Below are 13,279 nucleotides of genomic sequence, written 5' to 3'. Positions count from 1 at the left end.
CGTTGATTCCCCACTGCCTCAGTGATATGGTAGCCCGTTCCCTTGCCAACTTCTTAAAGGGAGTAGGGATCATAGGGCTAGAGGTAAAATTTCAGGAATTCCTAAACTGCTTGGAGACATAATAACCCCTTCTTGCCAATTTCCTGCCCAAGAAGATCTACAATGTCCTAAGAGTAATTAAGAACATTTAGACTCAAAAGGTCATCACTATGGGAATATGAGTACACTGAGGACCCACAGTGTCCCTCTTTTTTTTTTTTTTTTGAAAGGGTCTGAGAACTAAATAAAGTCAATAACCACTGCTCTTGGGGTGGTGGAATGACAAGATGGAAAGGCAGAGACAACAGGATTGGTGGAGTCTATTCAGAATCACTTTCTCCCTCCCTCCCTTCCTCTCTGTCTCACACACACACACATACTCCCACATCAATCTTTCACTTACTCTCCCTGCTCAGCCCACTCTCTCTCCAGAACCTTCTGCACAGTCACCAAGTTGTTCCATATTCTGGATGATGTTCTCACACTCAAACCAGTTGTTGGTCATCCTGCCCTTGAACAGTTCACAAGATGATATCCAATGCAGCAGAGCTCAGAGCTTCATGAGTACTTCCAAGGTATAGAAATAACTGTTCAAGACAAAGGAATTAATATCAGATGAACTTAGGTGAAAACTGTAGCCCAGAGAGTCTCCAAAGCTCATGTATGAAGAAGTTAACCCAGAATTCAACCCAAAATTCGGGAAATACTAGATATCTTCTATATTCTATTTACCTTTAGGAACCTTTTTCTTGGTTCACTTACTCATAAATAAAATGCAAGCATCTAGGACAGTGTCTCCAGGTCGTCTCTACCTCCTTGGGCAAGGTGAGAAAATGGAGAAAAAGGAGTATACTAGGCTTCTCTCTAAGGCTGGTTTTCATCATGTTTCATGTTGTAGCCTTCACAGTGGAAGTACAGATCCAAGCACTTGTTGTCATGTATGTCTCTCCAGTGTTCTCAAATTCCATTTTCTACTCCCCTGAATCTGCTTCCTCAGGTATGACTGAGATTCCAATCTTATTCAGGGGACTCTACATTCCCCAAACCAGGAGAGTCTTCCTTGTTACCATCACTACAGTGAAGAATGGTATAAATGAGGGGTGTTATTCATGAATTCATGAGAAACAATAGTGGGTAAAAGTTTCACTGGATAACTGAAGTTCTGAACAACAAAGCTTCTAGTACTAACATTGCTACCAGTTAGATGTGGAACTTGAGAAGCCCTGAAATTTCTCTGTGCTCAGTGGAGAAGTGAGTCTTATAGCTTCTAGCGGTCTTTAAAAGCTGATCATATTGGGGAACCTGGCTGGCTCAGTCAGGGGATCATGGGACTCCTGGCCTTGGGGCTAGGAGTTTAATCCCCATGTTGGGTATAGAGATGACTTTAAAAAAAACTTTAAAAAAGTTGATTGTATTTTTAAAAGGCCACATAGCCATACTAACATGCTTTCATTTTCTCTGGCTGCAAGGTAACTGCTCCTCAACAGGTAAAAGCAGTGCAGGAGTTAAAATATGTCTACAGTGAATAGTGACCTACTATACCTATATATCTATATATCTTGGGAGGATGAGAATTATTTTTTAAGGATTTTATCTATTTATTTGAGAGAGAGCACAGCAGGGGGGCAGAGGGAGAGGAAGAAGCAGACTCCCCTCTGAGCAGAGAGCCCCATGAAGTGGGACTCAATCCCAAGATCCTGAGATCATGACTTGAGCCAAAGCAGACGCTTAACCAACTGAGCCACCCACGCACCCTGGGAATGGAAAGTCTTAAAAAATAGTTATGCATGCAAAGCATTATCACCATAATACTTAAAGGGAATATATAAGTCAAAGGAAAATTTATAAGTAATGCTCCAGATCATGAGATATATGTGTATGCATAACCAGAGTCATAGCCCCAAGAACTAACAAGACCAAAAGGGGAATCAACAAGACTGGTGGATGTATTTTCTCAGAGTTTTGGGGCTTGGACTTTGATTTTATTCTACTAGCAAGCTAATTAACTTAGCTTGTCATTGTTTCAAGAAATTCAGCATGAAATATGAGTTTCCTGCGTCAGAAAACTTGAATGGGGTCTTTAGGAAGAGACGGTAGTAATGGATCAGTGTTGGTTTTCTGGGGCCATTGCTCTCTCCCCCATGCCTATGAACAATCTCCTCACTCCACCTGGGCTCCAAACTCAATCCAAGCTGGGCTGCTGCCTCCTCTACCACTTCCTCTGGCACCACCTAAAGATTTTTGGACTGAATAACTCAAGAAAGAGGGGAGGACTTTGTTTAATTAAAAAGCAAATTTCTATGGAAAATTTCAAATATGTATAAGCATAAAAAGTATATTACAGTGAATCCCAATGCCTCTTCCCCAACTTCAGCAGTCATGTGGTACCTTTCTTTGTGTGTTTTCTTTAGTTTTGAGTATTTTATTTATCTATTTATTTAAGTAGGCTCCATGCCCAGTATGGAGCCCAACGCTGGGCACAAACTCACAACCCTGAGATCAAGATCTGAGCTGATAGGCAGCCCAGGTGGCTCAGTGGTTTAGCGCTGCCTTCAGCCCAGGGCCTGATCCTGGAGACCAGCGATCAAGTCCCATGTTGGACTCCCTGCATGGAGCCTGCTTCTCCCTCTGCCTGTGTCTCTGCCTCTCTCTCTCTCTGTGTCTCTCATGAATAAATAAATAAAATCTTAAAAAAAAAGATCTGAGGTCAAGAGTCTGAGGCTCAGTTGAGCTGCCCAGATGCCCCTAGTTCTGAGTATTCAAAAGCAAATCTAGACATTATATCAGTTCACCTATAAGTACTTCAGTATAAATTTCTAATAAATGACACTTTTTTCCTTAACATAACCAAAGTATCATTAGGACAACTAAATTGATAGTAACTCCTTAATATCATTGCATTTTAGTTTTCCCAGCTGTCCCAAATATGTTTTTTACAGCTGTTTTCTTCTGATCAGGTACCAAATAATGTTTACCATTGCATTTGGCTCATATATCTATTCAGTTTCTTTTAATCATAGACATTTCCTACTTTTTCCTCTACCTTTTCAAGAAATACCATTTATTTGTTGAGGATCGAGGTTCTTCTGTCCTATTGAATATCCCACATTCTGAATTTTATTTATTGCTTCTTTTAAGTATCACTTAACTAATTAACTCTCAAATGTACCTGCATATCACAATCATCTAGGAAAATTCTATAGTTATGCACACCTGAGTTCCATTCTTCGACATTCTGATTTAATTGGTCTTGTTTACAGCCAAGATATCAGGATGTTTTAAAGCTCCTCAATAATTCTAATATGCCACACAGTGTGAAAACTGCTAACTTGCTTCTGAATCCCACCTATATGCAACTATTAGGAACTAGAAAGTTAATTAGATTCAGGTTCACTTATTTTGCCAACAATACTTCATAGTAGTGCCTTGCACCTCTGTGGCATCTTATCAAGAGGAAAATATTTTCTAGTGGTTTTCATTTGTAACAACCTTTGGAATCTCTCATTTTCTTCAATTCTATCCCCTCTTTGCTATCCATTGAACTGCGGAGGGGTAGGCTGAGGTACCAGCATGGTATTTTTCCACTTAATAAACTTCTACCAAACTTGCATTCCATTGAGTAGAAAGAGGACTTACTGACATCAGTCCAGCAAAATAACTGCTGTCACATCTGGCTTAAATCTAGTCACTTCTGGCTCAAAGAAATGTCAGGTTTTCCTTCCATTTTAGTATAGGCCATTATTCTAAGAACTTTACACACACACACACACACACACACAAAAAAAAAAACCTCACTTACTGCTCACAACAAACCTATCTACTATTAGTATCCCCGAGTTATAGATTGGGAAAGTCAGGCAGAAAGACGTTAAGTGGAAAATCGAGGTCACCCAGCTACTAAGTGGTAAATAAACCAGGATTTTTTAAAAAAAGATTCTACTTATTTATTCATGACACACACACACACAGAGAAAGAGAGAGAGAGAGAGAGAGACAGGCAGAGGGAGAAGCAGGCTCCATGCAGGGATCCCGATGTGGGACTCGATCCTGGGTCTCCAGGACGACGCCCTGAGCCAAAGGCAGGCGCTAAACCGCTGAGCCACCCAGGGATCCCCTAAATCAGGATTTTGGCTTTAGAGTCTGTGGATCTACTCACCGAGCTAGACTGTGAATGGGAACTGGGAAGAAGCAAGAAGAAAGAGAGGAGAGAAGAGGATCCCGGAAGTCAGCGATACCAGATTCCCAGAAGTACGGAGCAGCATGAACCTGGCTGCTGAGAGGAGGCCCTAGAAGACGGAAAGTGGAAAGCTGTGGGGAGAGGGGCGATCTCTAGTGAATTGAGTTGGAGGGATGAGAATGCCTTGTTGGCGGTTTGCTGCCTACAATGTGGTAAGGATGAATGGCAGAGGACTAAAACCAAACTTAGGGAAGTCTTTCTTCCAAGCCATTTGTCCTAAAAGGGAAGGAAAGAGAGAGACAGCTAGAGGCGGGCAAGGTCCAAGGGCAGCCACTGCTCTCCCCCAAGCAAGGGCCCGGTGATCGTTCTGGCTTGCTCGGCCAGCCCTCCTGCCGGAGCGCTAAGGATGCCGGGAAGCGCGTCTTCTGAACCTTAGCGTCCGTTGCCGGCCACCCCGTTGGCCCAGCTTACATCAGAGCCGGGGCATCTGGAGGTGAGCTCTTATTTCCTGTCCGTAGCCAGCCGCCCCTTAGTCCCTCTTGCCCTGGGTGCGCCCTAGTCCTGCGACGGGCCTGACAGCGGAAGGGCTAACTCGGGGCTACCGCGAGAGTCGCGTCCTAAGAGCCGGGGAAGGGGCGAGAGTCCCCGACTTCCGGTCCCCGGCTTCCGGCTTCCGGCGTCCGGCTTGGGCGCACTCCCGGGAGGGGACGGCTACCTGTTGAAGTCGGAGGCTGGGCCCCCGGCTGCGCGCCTTGCTGCGGGTCGGGTCCGGGTGCGGAGGGCGCAGGGGACGCCGCGGTGCGGCAGCCACCGGCACTCGTCGGCCGGGAAGGGGGGCCGCCTCTCGGCGCGAGCCCGGGGATGGCCAGAGAGTCGAAGTGCAGCGCCGCCTTGGACGCCCACACTGCAGAGGAGCGACCGGGGCTCCTGAGCCGCGTTCTGACGGTGAAGGTGGAGGAGGAGGACGGCCCGTACCCGGCCGCAGAGGCGGGCGCGCCCCGCAGCCCTGCCCCCGGCACCGAACGCTCCCGCCGGCGCTTCCGGAGCTTCCGCTACCCCGAAGCCGAGGGGCCCCGCGAGGCCCTCACCCGGCTCCGCGAGCTGTGCCGACGCTGGCTGCGCCCCGAGTCCCGCAGCAAGGAGCAGATCCTGGAGCTGCTGGTGCTGGAGCAGTTCCTGACCATCCTGCCCGAGGAGCTCCGGGGCTGGGTGCGGGAGCAGCACCCCGAGAGCGGGGACGAGGCGGTGGTGCTCCTGGAGTATCTGCAGAGGCAGCTGGACGAGCGGGGGCCGCAGGTAGAGGCAAAAGGCTGAGTATCTGAGAGCCGCGCTCTGTTTCTTCTTCCTGAAGTCTCAAGATCCGAGTGAGGGCCGTTTCTGTCAGATTGAGAAGGTCTCGGGCTCTTTTGGTCTGGTGAACCTCTTTGCCATTCGGGAAGAGTCCACGGACCCCTCCTCATGCTAGTATTTTTGAGAACATAAGGGATTACAAAAGTACTCGAATATATTGGGATACAGTTAACAGCATGAAACCAATTAGTGATAAAATTATATATATGCTTTTTTATTTTTTTATTTTTATTTTTTTTTTATTTTTTATTTTTTATTTTTTTTATATATGTGCTTTTTTAAAGTTAATGCACCAAAGAGTAAGCCGTAGCGACCCGCCCCTAACCGGTACAGTTTCACAGGGTGCTGAATGACCTTGACAGGGTTTGCCTGGCTGTGCCTGCTTCGGCTGATAACATTTTGGTTTGTTGCTGCCATTCATAATCGAAAGAATGACTGAATTTTGCTTAGACACTAGTAAAAGTAGAAATACGTTTCGTTTTTACATTCATAGAACACTTGGAAGGGAGTGGATGAACCACAGGTTCCTCTTAGGAACCTCTGGGTTCATTTTTAACAGCATCTTCCTGCTTCTTGTAGACCATTTTCTATGTGCATTATCCCGTATTTTTGTGTGATCCTTTCGCGGGACACATACCAGATAGCTGGTGACCAGGAGACCAAGCTTCTTCAATTGGCACTATTGTTCTCGAGCCCTAGAACAGTGAAAAGTCATTTCAAGTCCCTTTCAGGTTTTGCATCTTGTACAAAGGACGTGGAAATTCTCAGCTGCACATAAGCTAATGATAATGAAAGTGACTTCAGAACTAATTACAAGTGTCCGGAAAGGAACTTGCATTTAATAAGGACAGACCATATACCAGGCTCTGTGTTAGGTGATTTCACATACTGTCATCTAAGTTGCCGGCCCTTCAGGCCTTGTGAGCTAGAAATTATTGTCCTCACTTTTCAGTGAAAAGAAAAAAATTCAAGTAGTCGGAAACTTAACACTAATTTCCAAAGAGCACAATGTGTATAACGAGGGAGCACCTGGTAGTGGTTAAGAGCTTGGGCTCTGGGGTCCTGCCTGTGCCCCCATCCTAGCACCTTCACGTATTAGCGGGGTGACCTTGGGCAACCTGTTTCAGCCCCGGGCCTGTACAGGGTTTTATCTCTAAAACTACAGATAATACTAGTACCTGGCTCATAGAGTTGTTGTTTTCTGCATTAAGAGAATTAATCTTCATAAAGCTCTTAGAAATAGTGCCTGGAAATAGAAGGTACTAGCAAGCACATGGAAAGCATAATAGAAGTTTTTATAAATACAAAGTGAATGCCTTCCAGATCCCAGGTGGTGTTGAGGGGCAACTACTCTGTTGTAAGGTGGCAGCGTTGACACCAGCTCAGAGGCCACGGAACACCCAGTTGCAGCCAATGAAGGCTTTGCTCAAGCATGAATCTCTGGGATCCCAGGCCTCGCCAGACAGAGGTGAGTGTTATCTTCTGGGGACTATGAATTCTAGAGTTCACCCAACTTCATTTAAAAGCCAGACGTGTTGGCATGCCTGGGTGGCTCAGAGGTTGGCGTCTGTCTTTGGCTCAGGGCATGATCCCGGTTCAGGGATCGAGTCCCGCATCCGGCTCCCTGCAGGGAGTCTGCTTGTCCCTCCTGTCTGTGTCTCTGTCCCTTTCTCTGTGTCTCTCAGGAATAAAAAAATAAAATCTTAAAAAAAAATAGCCAGACCTGTTGACAGGTTCTTTATATGCCCATCAGAGACCTACTTTACTTTGAGACTGAGATGACAGGGAAAGTTCGGGAAGTAAACAAGACTTCATTAAATTGGTGACTGGAATGACTCGATTAACACTGGTGTTTGGGAAGAATTGACTTCTTAATATCACAGTGATCTCCATTCATTGAACGTGAATTTGTGGAGATGACCTATGTGGTAGCTAGTGTTCTGGCCCCAGGGTGACAGTTGTCAGTAGACAGATTTCTTGCTCCACTGGAGCTTACACTCTAATAGGAAAGATGGCAAATAAAGTAATGATAATTTTAGTTATTGGTAAGTGCTATGAAGACCATAAGGCAAGAAATGTAAAGCCAGCCATAATATCCCAGACAGCGTAGGACTCTGCAAGTCAAAGAGTGTAAGTCTCCTATATCCTTGGTGTGTAACTAGGACAGGGTGAAATCACTCCATGGGAAAGCACTGGGTGCCCTTCTGCTGTACACATTTGGGCCTGTTCCCAAGACACGCAGCCCTGGGACACACCAGCCAACAGGCAGTCTTTATTTTTCCACAGAGGTTCTGACCTAAACTAATCGGTTTTCTGCCCCTTGCAAAGTTCAGCTCTTCCAGGAAAACTGGAAGTTACCCACACCTCCTTATATAAGACTTCATTTTCTTCTTTCTGGGCCTAGCCTCATCTGACTCTTCTTAGTTTTTTAAAACTAAAGCAGAAACACACTAAGAGCTACTAAAGAGTTATTTTAAATCAAGAATCTTCTTATCCGTTCTCTCAGCGAAATTCAAGACTAAAGATCTTCAAATGGAAAGCTTTGTTGTCTTTCTACGTTGCTTTCCTGTCACCGTCCCTCCCTCCCTCCCCGCTCCCCAGGACCCTGCCTGCTGAGGTTGCAGGTTGCATATCTGCAGGGGCTCATCACGCCTCTTCAGGCCCTAGTATGGGAGCCGGTAGGGACCAGGCATTCAGGAAAGGAGCGCATTCTGTAGGAGCCTGCTGACAGGAATTTACGGGCCCCATTTTTGCACTGGGAATCTACAGGTCAGGGAGGCTGGGTACCAGGGTCCATCTCATCCAGAGCGTCTTTCCTTCTTAGTTCTCCAGGTTCCTGGGCTTGGCCCAGGAGGGCGTTGCAGAGGAGACACAGTGGTGGCTGCCAGGCTGCCCCCAGAGTCCCAGGTGAGCTGGAGCCCCCTCCCTAGCAGCCCTCCTGCCCGTGGGATTCCCAGTAGGTCCCTTTCTCCCCACTCCTCCTCCCTCATCCTCTGTCCCTGTGGACTTGGAGTTTTTTCATCTATCCCAAGGCTGTTCACTGTCCTCCGCCTTTATTTTGGAGCCCACTTACAAGAATTTTCCTGTTTTACTCCTAGAGCAGGGTGCTGTGTGATTCCCCAGTCTTACCCCATCTGTTTGGTCAGCTCCCATTATCAGTGGGATTTTCTTCTTCCACTGGGCAATTTAGCAAATACAAACAACGTTTTGTTGTGATGGTGATTTAGCTTTGTTTTTTAAAGATTCATCAATTGTGCTGTTAGAGCTATAAACACAGGACTTCTGCCCTCTAGGGACTGAAACTTGAAGGATTAGATGAGGCATGTTCTTTTAGGCTAAGCTAGAATACTAAAATCTGAATGCTCTTTACTGAACCTGGACTTTAATACCTTACCCGGTCTTTCACGTCCTCTTCAGCATTTGAGGCCCTATAATGTTTTCCCTGGTTTTCTTCACTTCAGACTGAGGTCTCCTTGTATTTTAAAAAATCGCTACTATAAATAAGCCCCCACTAGCACTCTGCCAAAGCACAGCACAAATATTTTGAAAGCTTTGTGTATGCTTCCCCTCCTTTCACTGTCCTGGTCCTTGTGTCCCAAACCCTTTTACATTCTGAACTATTTAGATCCAAATACGAAAGTATTTTTCCTAATGTGTGTGATATTTCTTTTCTTAATGGTTACATATATGTGTATATATTTACAAAGACGTTCTCAGAGAGCGGGTGAAGGAGGCATAGTGGGCCACACTTGATCTTTTTAAAGAGAGCCCCTTTAGAAGGGATGTTCACTGCCTGTGCCCAGCTGTGGGTGTGACTTTGGAGAAGAAGAACGAGGTGGGCTCATGTCCTGTTTCAGGGCTTGCTGAAAACTGAAGATATGGCCCTGGCTTTCTGCTCTGTGTGGACACAGCTGGATTCATCTCGGGGCAGCTTCCACAGAGATGAGAGGCAGGAGAACTGTGGCGGCCCGACTCCCCTGGGTAAGAGTGTTGGGGGCTGGTTTCCTAGGGCTTCTTGGCATCCTTTGTCGGTTCAAACCTCCTGGGCTGCTGAGAAGCTGTTGGGACTGTGTTTGCATTCAGAGCCACCATTTCTGAACCCCAGCTGCTAAGCACATGTGTGACTGGCTCTTTCACCCTCACCCTCGTGACCTTGCTTCTCCTGTGCTGCCGGTGTTCTGGTTAAGTGGGATGCAGCAGGATGCAACTCCCAGCACGGGCCGGCTCACAGGAGGTGTACGGGGAGTGTTCACCCCTCCCTGCTGCTGGCCTCAACAGAGGCCAGCTGGGTCCTCCTCAGGAAATGGGCCCTGGGACCACAGAGCCTGAGAGCGACAGGTGACTTGGAACCGACGGCAGAACTGACCTGGAGATGGGGGCACAGGACACACAGGGTGACAACCTACCTCGTCTGAGCTGCCACAGCTCCATGACAGTTTGGCAGGAGCTCCAGCTCAGATCTTTCCTCACCCAAGCCAGTTCTGCTGGAGACCTGCCCTTGTCTGGGAGCAGAATCCCTGCTGCTATTCCTTGTGAGGGATCAGTGTCTAAGTTCCTGCTTGCACCACTTCTTACAGAAACGTCTCACAAGGTGGACATCTCACAAGCTGCCCTGGCCTGCTCACTGCTGTCTTCTGCCCCGCCCTCCCAGCATCAACCCCAGTGCAGGGTCTGCCTTTGTCCTCGGGACTGAGAGCCTCTGCATGTGTCCCCAGCGCCCAGTCCTCCCCACCTTCCTCCACGCCCGGGGTGAACCCTGCTCCTGACGGCCCCATGCCTATGCTCAGGTCTCCTTCCTCCCCAGCACCCGTCGTCCTCATCCCAGCACCTGGAAGGCTGTGGCAGGGCATAACTGAATTGTCTGGCCACTTGTTATTTCAGGTGGGGACACACAGGCTGAGATCACGGACCTGCTCCCAGGGGAGGAACGTCCAGGACAAGAGCCTGGGGAAATACCCTGCCACCTGGGTGAAGACGTCTCCCGCATTCCTGCCTGTGCAGAAGCTGGTGAACAGGAGGGCCGGTTACCAAGAAAGCAGAAAAATGCCACAGGAAATAGGCGGCACTATTGTCATGAATGTGGAAAGAGTTTTGCTCAGAGTTCAGGCCTGACCAAACATAGGAGAATCCACACTGGGGAGAAACCCTACGAATGTGAAGACTGTGGCAAGACCTTCATTGGGAGCTCTGCCCTTGTCATCCATCAGAGGGTCCACACTGGGGAGAAACCGTATGAGTGTGAGGAATGTGGCAAGGTCTTTAGTCACAGCTCAAACCTCATCAAACACCAGAGAACCCACACTGGGGAAAAGCCCTATGAGTGTGAGGACTGTGGCAAGACGTTCAGCCAGAGCTGCAGCCTCCTTGAACATCACAAAATCCACACGGGGGAGAAGCCATACCAGTGTAGCCTGTGTGGCAAGGCTTTTAGGCGGAACTCACACCTCCTGAGACACCGGAGGATCCATGCTGACAAAAACGTGCAGGATCCTGAACGTGGAGAGACCTGGGAGTATCAGGGGAGGGGGGAGGGCCAGTGGGAAAATAACGAGGCTCCCGTGTCTTATAAGTGTACCGAGTGTGAGAGAAGTTTCACTCAGAATAGAAGCCTTCTCGAACACCACAAAATCCACACTGGTGAGAAACCCTTTCAGTGTGACACGTGTGGAAAAGGCTTCACACGAACTTCCTACCTTGTTCAACATCAGAGAAGCCACGTTGGGAAAAAAGTTCCATCACAGTGACCCCCGTCGTACATGTGAGAGCTGGTGCTCATTGCTCATTGGCCTGAAGCCACTGGGAACCCTTTCTGACCACAGAAACTGGGCTGGGACTTTGTTTACCACTTCCCATCATCTTATGTCAGAAGACGGAGTCTGGCTGAGATGTATGGTCTTCTGCATTCTAGAAGGTGGGTGGGGAGCAGCTTGTTTGATAGGAGGCTACGGGAGAGTTGTCTGGAAGGGGTAGGACCTGAAATGTTTATTCTTACCTACTGGACTGAAGTGGGCTTCCAGACTGGCTAACCACCTCCAGCTGGCACCTTAGGATGTCTCCTGGGCAGAAGGCTCTGTTGGGAGCTGCTGCTCTGACCGTTTTGCTTATAAAGAATCCTCCATCAGTCGGTCAGATCCATGACATCTTCTACTCCCCATTGTGCCTTGAACACAGGTGCTCATAAAAATACATTAAATATACCAGTGAGGTGACCTCCACAGCTCTCCGAATGCAATGTGCTTTCAGATTTCTGAGGCCTAACTAAGGCCACTTGGTCTGTGTCTAATTCTCTGAGTTTCTAGATTTTGGGTCAGTTGTGTATTTATTGCTATGTACATAGGATTGTCAGAGTTGAAGTGGGGGAAATCCATATTTCTTCACCACCATAGTACTTGTAGAAGAATGCTGTAAGCAGCTGATCATGCAGACATGGTGAGACTGCTCCATTCATAGAACTCCATTTTTCAATGTTAATTATGTTTGCCCACATTAATTTTGCTACTTTTTAGGGGGAAACCTTTCACATTCAGGTAAATAAAAGTGAATCAAGTTAGATCAAAGTGATTATGGATTTTGATAAAAATTCTGTGATGTTGAACAGCTTGTTTCTCACCTTTTAGTTATCTTGGGCCTAACAGATTGCTAAGACCCTATTTGTATCCCTTTTTCCCAACTTAGAGCAACTTGAATCACAGCTTATGCTAGCTAAACAAGTTTCCTCCAGGTCAGAGGATTCACACTACATGTGTATAGCAAGTTTCATATTTTTGGAACTGCTCTCTTGGTTTGGGATAGGAAGATTGGGTCAGAGGCAGCCAATGAGGATGGGAGCCCAAGTCTGAGCTGTAGGAGAAAATGTGTATCTATTCAGAATTACATTGGAATCCTACTCTACAATATCCAAAGTATTAACATGTGAAGCCACAGTAAGAATTTTGTGATACCTCTTCTTTTCACCCAAATCACCTACTGTGTTCTTCAAAGACTGACAGCTTCCTGATATCACCAGCTTACAGCTTTACCAGGCTGTGCCAAGAATGGATTCCATTTCTCCTGGATCTCAGGACCAGAGATCAGGACAATGTTTTATTCAGTTATCAGCATAGTGTTCTCCGTGCTCTCAAGTACCCTTTCTGGGTTCCTACTCTGAAGCACCACAGGCTGACTAGAGACTTTGCAGACTGTGGGGCTCTCCCTCTATCACTTTCCTGTAGTCTTTCATTGCCTTAATTTCCCCTCATTGCAGTCTAATTTAAAACTTCTTTAGCTTTCCAAAATTCTATAGACTTTCTCCATTTAATCTTTTCTGGCTCTAAATTTTCCTTAAGTTTTTTACTTCCACAAAGCTAGCAATTTCCTTTTCTCTATTTTTCCTGAATATTGGCTAATAGCCTTGATCTTAAACACTGTTCATTTTTCTTTTCACTCTTTATGTCATGGAGAGAAATATATGTGAAAGCTTTTTATAAACCAGAAAGCATTACACTCAATATAATTTACTGAGATTAACAAGGGACCCTATGCCTCCTTCACTCTTTCTGCTCCCTCTCAGCCTTAAAAACTTCTCTGTAGAGGAAGAAATTTAGAAAAATAATTCCAAATGCCTATTCTGTCTGATAATGAAAGATAAAGCATATACATACATACATACATACATACATACATACATACTTACTTGGGCTTAGGGTTTCAGCATACTAAAGTTGATAAGACCTG

General features: G+C 46.5%; 1 protein-coding gene and 2 long non-coding RNA genes across 5 annotated transcripts in view; 1 reads left to right on the top strand and 2 right to left on the bottom strand.

Annotated features, from left to right (window-relative positions):
- Positions 1–341: 341 nt before the first annotated feature.
- On the bottom strand, positions 342–4,922 carry LOC119877884. 2 transcript variants are annotated; one of them, XR_005384447.1, is made up of 3 exons: positions 4,196–4,922; positions 802–1,111; positions 342–626 (listed from the first exon to the last, which is right to left on the bottom strand). It is a non-coding gene; the product is annotated as an uncharacterized LOC119877884 (long non-coding RNA). The 2 variants fall into 2 exon arrangements; XR_005384448.1 differs by lacking the exon at positions 802–1,111.
- ZKSCAN4 (zinc finger with KRAB and SCAN domains 4) lies at positions 4,649–12,161 on the top strand. The gene is made up of 5 exons (XM_038584444.1): positions 4,649–5,512; positions 6,890–7,034; positions 8,391–8,473; positions 9,424–9,547; positions 10,448–12,161. Exons 1-5 carry the CDS (start codon positions 5,078–5,080, stop codon positions 11,308–11,310), a joined length of 1,650 nt encoding a protein of 549 aa, XP_038440372.1. The 5' UTR covers positions 4,649–5,077; the 3' UTR covers positions 11,311–12,161.
- Positions 5,346–13,279, bottom strand: part of LOC102154005 — a 31,714-nt gene continuing 23,780 nt past the window's right edge. Inside the window, exons 6-7 of one of the 2 annotated variants that reach the window (XR_005384445.1) lie at positions 6,204–6,261; positions 5,346–5,677 (exon numbers count right to left, since the gene is read on the bottom strand). This is a non-coding gene — a long non-coding RNA (uncharacterized LOC102154005). Of the gene's footprint in view, positions 5,678–6,023; positions 6,262–13,279 lie in introns of those variants that run through there. The other variant, XR_005384444.1, reaches the window with a different exon arrangement.

Source organism: Canis lupus, chromosome 35 (assembly GCF_011100685.1).
Source record: "Canis lupus familiaris isolate Mischka breed German Shepherd chromosome 35, alternate assembly UU_Cfam_GSD_1.0, whole genome shotgun sequence".
In the NCBI taxonomy this organism is placed as follows: domain Eukaryota; kingdom Metazoa; phylum Chordata; class Mammalia; order Carnivora; family Canidae; genus Canis; species Canis lupus.
This window is presented reverse-complemented; position numbering and strand designations above follow the sequence as displayed.